The 11,179-nt window shown below is 39.1% G+C and overlaps 1 protein-coding gene across 1 annotated transcript in view; it reads left to right on the forward strand.

The window, feature by feature from the left end:
- NID1 (nidogen 1) overlaps nucleotides 1–8,926 on the forward strand; it is an 83,225-nt gene extending 74,299 nt beyond the window's left edge. The window contains exons 17-20 of the mRNA XM_039530918.1: nucleotides 1,235–1,392; nucleotides 3,672–3,795; nucleotides 5,064–5,176; nucleotides 6,981–8,926. Coding sequence (XP_039386852.1) covers nucleotides 1,235–1,392; nucleotides 3,672–3,795; nucleotides 5,064–5,176; nucleotides 6,981–7,102 — 517 coding nt within the window. The 3' untranslated portion in view covers nucleotides 7,103–8,926. The remainder of the gene's footprint in view (nucleotides 1–1,234; nucleotides 1,393–3,671; nucleotides 3,796–5,063; nucleotides 5,177–6,980) is intronic.
- Nucleotides 8,927–11,179: the final 2,253 nt, after the last annotated feature.

Here is an 11,179-nt window from a genome sequence, read left to right on the forward strand (position 1 = left end):
CCCACACCCAATATTATGTTTTCTCTGACACTTATGCTTGGGACAGCCTCCTAATTAATATACACCCAGACTCTTCCAAAAGTTTGAAAATCCCTCTGTGCCATAAAACATTTCAGCTACAGTGCTCACCTTTAAACCCTTGCCAGTTTTATCTTAAATATATGGATTAATTCTTACTATTTGGGATATTACTTAAACTGTGCTATGCGTATTATGTTGTCTGTCTAGAATACTACAAAAACTAAGGCAAGTGTTAAGGTATGAGCACTATATAGTGGTCCCTGTTTGTTCTATTACAGCAGCTCATTCCAATGAATTTTATGGAAACATCTTGTTCATGGTTTGGCACATTTTTCCCTTGTGTTTTCTTAGGACTCTGTTTCTGTCTTTCATTCTTTAAAATTCCTATCTTAATCCTCAGCAGCATACAACAATAAAAAATTACATCCATAAAGTAACCTCCATAACAAATTACCTTCACAGCACATTATTGCTGTGCAGCATTAACAAGCAATATGCGACTTGAGGAGAGATATAAAACGAGTACCCATTACAATGTTTTAAGCCAGTGGTTCCCAACTGCATTTTGTCTTTTTTTTGCAAACAAACAGATTTGCATGCGTGGACCCAAGTACCTGGGTCGAACCTCATTGACTTCAGCAGGGTTGGTGTGTTAGTTAGCAGCTTTAGGGAATGTATCCAAAGTATTAATAAAACAGTGGGTGAAAGGTTGAACTAGCAACAGTTAATGCTCCAAGTCTCGTGTGAGGTTTTTCAGACAACTGACTCTAGTTGATGAGACGTTGCCTCTGATTCGGATCTGTTGGTAAATATTCTTCTAAGTTATACTGAAGAAAATGTTGAATTAAAGTAAATACATAAATATGTGCTGAATTCTCCCACTAATCAGCCTCAGGGCAGGTGATGGGGAGGATGACTCTGCAGAGAAGTTTGTTTTTACCTAGATTGACTTTGTATTGTTGAAATGGATTTTTCTGTTTGGCACCTGGTAAATGAGCTTCTACACAATGCTGGAAAAGCAATTTTTTTTAAAGGGATGCTATTTCACTATACTTCAGGTATCGTCTATCAAAGTCACATATGCTACTTCCTGCCATTCTATCTAAATGTTCCCTGTTTCCTTAAAAGTTTTCCTTTATGTAAAAGAAGAAAAAGAAAAATCACTTCAGATTGATCAGTTATTTTAACTTTTTTGCCTTTTCTTCCTATTCAGAAATCTTTACTGGACTGACTGGAACAGAGATGCTCCTAAAATTGAAACTTCATACATGGATGGCACAAACAGAAGGGTTCTTGTTAAAGATGATCTGGGATTACCAAATGGTCTGACATTTGACACTTACTCCTCAATGCTGTGCTGGGTTGATGCAGGTAAAGAGAGGTGCTGAAATGTGTATTCACAATGCATAACGGACTAAGCATTATAACCAGTGCAATGATGCACAGCATGACTCATGAGCAAATGCTTTGAGTTGTTTGGACTTCATCTTTCCTCAGGCTTGAGAGACGTACCTCAGAGTATCCACTGTTTTATTTATTATCTCTTGCTGATTCACCAAAAGTAGGTTTACAAGCTGAAGGATTTTAGTTCAGAAAGGAGAAAGCGCTAGGTATGCTGTAGACTTATACTTGTTTGCAGCAAACACAAAATATCTTTAATCCATATTTATCCCTTGATATGGAGAATTGGGTATTCACAGAGTCTAAGGCCATAGAACTTCATCCAGTTATCCCCTGAATGAGCCCAGTAATTTGTATTTGACCTTAAACATGTCTTCCAGAAAAGTATCCAGTCTTCATTTGATGGCAACAAGTTATAGAGAATCTACAGCTTCTCTTGGTAGCTTGTTCCAGTGATTAATCATTTTCGCTGTTAAAAACATGTGCCTGATTTCTACTTTGAATTTGTCTGGTTTTAGCTTCCAGCCATTGATACTTGTTATGTCTTTCTCTACTAACGACTCCTTTAGTACCCAGTATTTTCTCCCCTGTGAAAGTACTTAGAGAGGTAACTTTATTACAGTGTATATCTTTTTGATAAGCTAAACAGATTGCCCTCTTTAAGTCTCTCTCTCAGTAGAAGACATTTTCTCTAGCCCTTGAATCGTTTTTTGGTGTGGTTCTTCTCTGCACCCCCTCCAATTTTTCCACATCTTTTTAAAAATGTGGACACCATAATTGTATGCAGTATTCTAATCTCGGTCTCACCAGAGCTGGGTACCAAGGCAAAATCACCGCTCTGCTCCTCCTCACTGCTCCCCTGTTTATACATCCAAGGATTGCATTAGGCTGTTTTGTCACGGCATTGCACTAGGAACTCATGATCAGTTGCTTGTCCACTCTGACCCCTACATCTTTTTCAGAGTCGCTGCTTCCCAGGATACAGCCCCCTTTCCATAGGTATGGTCTGTATTCCGTGTTCCTAGACACATACTTTTGCATTTGGCTGTATTAACACACTTTTTTATTTGAATGGGCACATCTTTACCATATCGCTCTGTTTGACTGCCCTGTCCTCACCATTATTTACCATATGGCCAATCTTTGTGTCATCCATAAATTTTATCAGCAGTAGTTTTATATTTATGTCTAGATTTCTGATGAAGTTGAATAGCATCAGATCCAGAATCAAGCCCTGTGGAACTCTTCTAGAAACAGCCCCATTTGATGACAATTCCGCATTTGACAACTACTTTTGAGATTTGTCAGCTAGCTGTCCTAATCTATTTAATGTGTGGTCTATTGATATTGTATCTTTAATGAGGATGTCATGCGCTACTAAGTCAAATGCCTTGCAAAGGTCTTAAGTATTTTACATCTTTGCAGTTATCTTTATGAAGCAAACTTGTAATTGCATGAAAGAATTAAATTTGGATTTCTTTGACAAGAACTATTTTCCATTAAACCATTTTGACTGACATTCATCCCATTCTTATTCCTTAATTCTTTAATAATTATCAGCTTTTCCCAGGATTGATGTATTTTTATCTTTGCCCAGGATTGATGTCAGGCTAACCAGACTATAGTCACCCAGATCATCCAGCTTGCCCTGTTGCAATATTGGCACCAGAGCACTCTTCCAGTTGCCCCAGCAGAGAGGCACAGAATTGAATGAGCATTCAGGTTCAGCTGCCTTCTCAGTGAAATAATTGCTCTTTCCCCAGCTCAGAATCGAGGTATACTGGCAAGGCACTGTGAAGAAACTTTCACTGCTGCTCCCCAGGCTGTAAATCTTCTGTGGATAAATCATCCTTTAATCTTCAGGATGGCCAGGCCCACACTCTTCATGAGCAAAATTTGTCGTATGCACAAATTGTCCCTGCTGCTGTAATCTTTCAGTCTAACTGAACATCCAGACAAGGACCTGAATGGGCTTTCCTCTGTCGTTCTAATGGAGTCCCACAGGCATAACACTGATCTACCAGAGTGGGCTCATACTAATAAATGAGACATTATTTTATAAAAGGTTTGGTCCTTGGCATATAAGGAGATGTGATCTGGACAAGAATTTGGCTGGGTAGGGGGAGCAGGACCTTGAGGAAATTATTCTCTATACATGCTCCTTTGATTATGTCATTGTGCTTCCCCTCCACCCACCGCAAAAAAAAAAATTGTCATCTACAAAGACTAAATTGTTTTACTGTGTACAGGCACCAAGAGGGTGGAATGTATGAACCCCAGTCAGCTTGGTCGACGAAAGATCCTTGAAGGAGTCCAGTATCCTTTTAGTATTACAAGCTATGGGAAGAATTTATATTACACAGACTGGAGGAGGTAGGTTATCTGTTTAAGAAATTATATAGTTGTATTTTAATCTGGTCTTCTGCCTGGTAGAAACTGAGGTTCACTGCATCTGTTCTCTTGGCAGCACATGTATTCTTCCTTAGAGATTTTATTTTTTTCTCTCCTGGCAATCAGCTGAGGCAGGGCGTAGTGGAAATTTAGAGCTGGATGTATTAATGTTCCTAGTTAACTGTTTTCTCAGTTTAAAAGTTTGTTCTCTAACAAGATGCTTTTAATGCTGAACATGATGGGGATAGGTTTAATATGAGGGGGTGGTTTAATACGTCTTATGGCAGCACTTGCTTTCAGGTTTAGTACAGAAATTGATTATTTGAGTCTTATCCTTATTAGTATGTAAATGTTCAATCAGTAATAAGAAAACATTTTAGCTGTTGACAACACTTATTTTTGTTTGCTGGAGGTAGGTGACTTAAGTCTTTGCCACATTGTGATCTAGGCTGACTTTACTAGAATCTGCAGATTAGATTGCAGACTAAATGTTTTTAAAATACCAGTAGTTAGTCTTGGTCACACATTTATATGGATTAAAAACAATCTGCAAACTCTTGAACAAATAGTTCCACTGATTTCAACAGGGCTACTTGGGAGTAAGGGCTAGTCACATGACTAAGAGGTTCCAAGGTTGAACCCAGTATCTATTCATATTACTTCAGAATGCCATTTAAAAATGGGAAGTGGAAAATGTCATCATTCTGCCAGCCAGTCGCCTTTTGTTTACAGCAGGCAACAACTGCACCTGAGTGGCTGAACTCCTACCCTTCTACTTCTGAATGTCAGATTTCTCTTGAAGTGGAACATTGTCCATAACAATGGATCATTCCATTGTGGCCATGCCAGGAATAATATTGTAGGAGAGAAAAGTATCTAAATTGCCAATAAACTTGTCCCCTAGAGGGACACGGTCAGACTGAGTGCCCTATGTTTACCTTTCCTTCCACAAAAAAAGACTGTTACCCTGCTAGTAGAAGATCCCTCTGCTTCCCAGAATCAGGGCTGTGACATATTTGGGTTGCCCAACAGCAGTGGGATTCTGTATCAAACAAACCAGACCCTGGGGTTCTTCATCCTTGGGACTATTGGCTACCTTCTGGTCTGCCTGTGTGCTTCAGCATTACTAGTTGACAGGTGTTTAAAATATAAAAAGGTATCTGGTGCTTCCTCTTCCAATTTTTTTCTTCTGAGGTCATCTTAGGGGAAAGCCCTCACTCACCTTTACACTTTTCTTTTGTGTACTGTAGGGATGCTGTTATAGCTGTGGATCGCACAATTTCAAAAGAGAACGATAACTTCCAGCCCCACAAACGTGCTCGTCTTTATGGGATAACTACAGCCTTTGCTCAGTGCCCACAAGGTAATCACTAAATCTCTGTTTCTCCAGGAGCTATAGAATATGAATGTAGTTACCCAGCAGTTCCCAAGCTGTGGCCCACAAAGTGCTTGCTTTTGGCGGTGGAGAGCAGACTGGTCACATGGTTTCCATCTCTTAACATTAACGGATGCTAAAAATACAACTTTGTCCACGTAAGCAATAACTATAAAAGTATCTCAGTCTTCCTGCTGGGATCAATAATCCCGTGTTTTTTAAAAAAAGAAGAGTTAAAGAAGCAGTAGGTGGTAGAATAGGCAAAGTCATTCTTGCCCTACGTAAATGTTAAGCTTTTGAGTTATATCCATAAATATTCACATGTCCCAAAAGCCTCTTGTGAATTTTGGAAACATCGTAATGGTGACAGTAACTCTTTTCAGAGAAACAACATTCTTTATTTCTCTTCTTCTTCATACTTAGCTTGAGCAATAAAGGCTCAGAGGAGGAAATTAATATCCTTGAAATAACAATTTCTGTTTCTCTGGGAATTAATGTCACTGTTTAGTCTTGTTATTTCTGGCCAAATTCAGTCTGGCTGTCAACAGAAGAGTTCGTGTTTTTAGGTTTACAATGGTCCTAGATTTGTGAGATTTTTCTTTTCAGCTAAGACCAAGATTGTGACAAAGTTTGGGTTCAAAGGATATTGTGCTAATGATTTTGAGTAGTTTAATGTAAGTGCTTACTTACCACAGTGTGTGATTTTTAAAAAGGATGAGTATATAGATATCTTCATTGAGAAACTTGTTAAATGTTTATTATATGTATTATGGTAGCACCTTGGGGCCCTGCTGTGCTAGGCAGTGTATGTACATAACAAAGAGAGAGAGTCCTTGCCCCACAGAGCTAACCATCTAAGTAAATGTGAGTTTACATTTTTTCATGGCCAGCTTTCTCTGCTCTGGGGGGGGTGTGTGTGTGTGTGTGTGTGTGTGTGTGTGTGTGTCAGTCACTCTCTCCAAACATGTTTTGTGTCCCTATTTTAAAAAGAAAATCCTCATGATCTAACTTGCCTCTCTAAATACCATCCTGACTCCCTGCCCCTCAAATCCTGGAGATATACAGTTAAGTCTTGCTGTCTTAGACTCCTCAAATCTGGCTGCTCCCTCACCACTAAAGTGAAACATTGTCACTAATGACCTTTTCTGTGACCTCGTCATCTTTGGTCTATATACTACTTTTGATACTGTCTCTTCCACTTCCTCCCCTTGGCTTCCAGCGCACACAGCTTTCTTTCTTGCTTATTCTGCTTTGCTTGAACACTCCTTCACCATCTTCTTTAATGGCTCCTCATCCTCCCCTTTCTCCTTTATTTGGCTGATATCTCTTAGGATTCTGGACTTAGTCCTCTCCTTTTCTTTCTTTCTGTTCACTCGTTCACTCACTGACTGTCTCTGCATTCTATTTAACTGTGAACGTTAAAGTTCTGGATATACTTTTTAAGCATAGTCCTTCATGTTGCCTGTAACCAATCTCGGAAACTCTCTTTTTTTTCTTTCCTATGCAATCACTGCTCCTCCCTGTGGACCTTTCCCCACCCATTGTGACCTAATTCCCAACTCCAGAAACCTGCCACCTGCTCCATCACATGATATCCAGATTGGTACTTGGTATCTGATGGGTACTGGGGGGATGATGCTCAGGAGCTGATCAATCAGAAATCAAAAGTAAAGCACTTGCAGCCCTAACTCTGCTGTGGTTTATATTTTCTGTAACGTTCCTGGTTTTTCTACTATATGAATTGGTTCACCCTAGAAGGCTTTTTTATATGTAAACTCCTGTTCTTTTATAGGCCATAACTATTGCACAGTGAATAACGGAGGCTGTACTCATTTATGCCTGGCTACCCCAGGAGGCCGCTCTTGCCGCTGCCCTGACAATACCGTTGGAGTGGATTGTATAGAAAGAAACTGAGAGCTAAACCAGGAAATGTGTTGGAATAGAGTCGCCCTTTGGAAAAGTACTGTAAATAGTTCACAGCTATCAGCATAAAATGAAGACAATAAAGATAAGCTCCATGCTGCTTACAGGGGCAAGCCACAACACATACACCATAGCACAGCATGGTGGCATTCAGGTAAGTCTGTGCTGCCCAGGGAGGGTCCCACTCCTGCAGCATCACCTTCTTGCCTTTAAAGAGGAGCTTGGGGACTCATTTGCTCCTGTGCTGGGCTCTGAACCTCCCAGTGAAATTATTGTAGACTGTGTTTTATGGGGTGTCTCAAATCCTGAGGTGCACGAGAGATTGAAATTTTAAGCACCACTGACTGTGCTGTGCATCGGAGCACACAACGATTCAGCTACAGAATGGAATGCTGTAGCCCAGCATAGGTGCAGCTGGGTCGCAAATTCATCTTAGTTAGGCAGTAAGCCTGGGGTCCAAAGGATGGTCAGTGGGTGCGTGAGAACATCCTTTGGCAACATGAACTCCACAATGCTTTAATACACCCCCCTCCCCGAGTTGCCAAAGCCTCTATACGTTAAAGCTACTCTCTCAAACCTTTGCCTTTTGGCTATTGATAATGTTATAGGAAGTTAACCAATATGCTTTAGCACAAGGATAGCTACGGTACTGGTTCATGTTACCTCTTCATACTGTGTGCAATCGTCTTAATACCAGCAATACTTTAGTGGGTATTGTGAAATTTTCCATGGATTTTCCCAAAAAAGGTTTATTTTTTGTCTTGCTAGTGGACACTTATTGAATAGCTTTTTGGATATCTCCAAAGTTGAGACTTGGGATACAAATCCCAATTACTCATCAAAGAATGGCAATTGATTGGTGTTTGTGTTTTTAAAGGGACATTGTCAAGTATTTTTTAAAATAGTGTTTACATTTCCTATTTTTGTGATACTATTTTATAAGTTTGAAAATGACACTTCAATTTTGCCTTACCAATTTTTTTTTCTTTGAGGCAAACCTGGATATTTTATTTTCTTACAGACCATGAACAACCATGATAGTTGAATATTTGTTAGGCAACACTTCTGACAATCTCACAGGGCTTTTAAAAAAAAATTTAAAAAAAACCTTGTTCATGTGTCAGTTTACAGTAAGGGCAAAACATCTGTGCTGGAAATCAATGTGAAGATGGAGCGTGTCTCCACTGACAGCAATGTGTGCAGAGCAGTTAGGAAAATCCAGCACAGACTTCATAAGAGATTACACATTGTAATGATAAAACACTTCAATAAGCTTTGCTTCAGCAGACCATTTCTGGGAACAGGATTTAACTTTTGCTCCTGCTGCTGCAGGCGCAGGGTAGCTTATCTGCAGTAGAAGAACCAAATGTGATTGTGAGAGTCATGTATCTAAATAGCTGTCTTTATAATCTCTTGGTCACAGTGATAAATTACAATAAAAAACCCCAGGCTATAGTTAAAAAAAAAAAAACCGAGGCCGTTCTCCTCCAGATTATAACATTGCTATAACAGAGCCAATTTAGAGCTTGAACTATTTCCTTTTTAATTATGTATTTATCACAAAAATATCAAATGCCATATAGAATGTTAAAGTTTTTTGTGTAACTTTTAATAACTTTTAATTCATTGTATTCATATACTTTAATATGTCTTAACTGTAAATACCAAAAATGTGTTGAAATGAAGGTGCTTAATAACTGTTCCTCCAGAATTATTCAAATATCAGGTGATACATTAAAGTTTACACTCTGTACAGCTATTTGTAGTACAGCCAATAAATAATTTTTTGTATAAAAATGTCTTTTGCCTGCAATATCAAGTGGTGTCTTGTATCCTTACATTTTCTTATGGTGAATTTTAGTGCACCATGTAACTCGGTCACTGTGTAAACCAGAGTAAGATTTGCTCCCTGACTCCCAGGATTTGATCCTAAAGCTCCAATCCTGCAATTGACTCCATGCGAGAGCCCCTGGGCGCCTGCAATTGCACTCCACTCCTGAAAGCCATCCAGAATCAACTGCAAGACTAGGCTCTAAATTAGACCACGCAGTTCAGGTGCACAGGGCCTGATCCAAAGCCTGTTGTAGTCAATGGGAGTTCTTTCTGTTGGCTTTGGATCTGGCCCATAGGGCATTGGATAAAGAACCAATCTTAAAGCCATACAGGTTTTTTAATTGTACACATCTGTCTTTAGTGGATTATCTAAAAGTATATTTTAAGGAAAGATTTGAATGAAGAGGTTGGTCTGATAAGACTTATTGGCACCTATTCTATGTTCTGCTCTAGCTGTCGCACATATCCTGAATGGGATCTTATCTCCTTTGGGACCTCCCATTGCCAGATAACACCGAGTCTGAGTGTCATAAATACCATATAATTCTGTATTTTAAAAAAAAAAAAACAACAACCCTCTAAACTAGGAAATACCAACGTTAAATTTGTATGTTGAACCTTAACTCTGCCCTCTTATGTGTAGGAGAAGTCCTGCAGTGGCGGTATGTGGTCATATAAATAATGCTTTAACACAGAGTGTCAGAATTAAGTTTGCACAGTCTTAACTTTGGTATTTTCTGACTTTAGACTGCTTAACTTTTTTCAATCTTAATTTTCTCGTAAGATAGTGGAGGTTTTGCATGGCATTTCCTAGGTGTTTTGTATGTGTGTAAGACAAAACAGGAGAAGATCTAAAATTCACTTTCACAGTTTGCCTAGACATTCTGGATAGGCGGCAGCAGGATGCCCGAAGTGAAACCAGGTTTACAGACTGCTACGTTGAAAATATGAACACAGTGAGTTTTGCAATTTATTTCAGTGGCAGTTCAATCGTACTAAACCATTACAGCTACTCCTAGTATCCAGGGACAATACATATCCTAGGGATACGCACAATCAAGCAGCACTACTGGATAAACTGTTGTATGGTTTGTTTGTTGTGGGGTTTTTTTTGTTTGTTTGTTTGTTTGTTTTTCCATATTTTAAAACCTCTAGGAATGCTCTGAAAAATAAATACATGAAAGTAATGCCTTCTTACTCAACAGATTTGCTTCTAGTGTATTCAGAGTTGTACTGCCTGACTTGAATAAAATAACATTTTCACTGATTTTATTCCTGTTAGCACTATAGAGTCAATGCAGCTCAGAGGTTGGAAGCATGATTCTGTTCTTCCTTGTACATCGTGACCAGACTTGTTTGCTTAATTCCAAACCACTAGTTCTGTGCAAACCAACTAAAAGCAATGAGTATACAGGTGTCACTGAAGACCTAATCTGACCTGCAGAATCTTTATTACTGATGTCATAGAGAAGAACTCAACTGGGGTCTTGGAGCTCAGTCTGAGCTCCTCTGTTTTAAGTTATAAACCGAGCACAATTATATGGAATCAAACACAACAAACATGCCATTTTTATATAATCACTTTTTCAGAGTAAAATGGCATTTTAAAATAATCCTTGATGTAATCATTACACATGAATTATATCCCCACACACCTGAAAAACGCCAGTAGTCAGTGAAGGGTAGTTGCTAGTCACTTGCAGTACAATCTTAACTAGACATAGTTAACATTTTAAATCAGAAAAATTAAAATGATTTGTACTGAGGATAGAAGTTTCCACCTGGGGAAACATCATATAGAGGGTTTGCTTAGTGGCCTAAGCATCAGGTAAAGGGTTCCTAAAGACCCTGCAACATAGGAATGTAGCAATTGCCAGACTGGATCAGAGCCAGGGTCCATCTAGTCCAGTATCCTGTCTCTGAAGCATCTGGTGCTAACCACTGCCAGAGGAAGGTTCAAGAAACACCATTGAAGGTAAATGTGGTAATCTGCCTAATCCTCAGCCCCTATGTAGGGCTCATCCTAATCCTTAAAAGTTAGAGATTGATTTAAACCCTGAAACATCAGATTTGACTCTTGCTAAATTCTTGGCCTCAATGAGATCCTGTGTCAATGAGTTCCGCAGTCTAATTATACTTCGTGTGGAAAGAGTATTTCCTGTTGTTAATTTTGAATCTGTCTTCCTAATAGGGTTGACTCAGCTTTTCATCCTTCTACAGTTTACTGTTTGGGAG

Source organism: Mauremys reevesii, linkage group 3 (genome assembly GCF_016161935.1).
Source record: "Mauremys reevesii isolate NIE-2019 linkage group 3, ASM1616193v1, whole genome shotgun sequence".
Lineage (NCBI taxonomy): Eukaryota > Metazoa > Chordata > Testudines > Geoemydidae > Mauremys > Mauremys reevesii.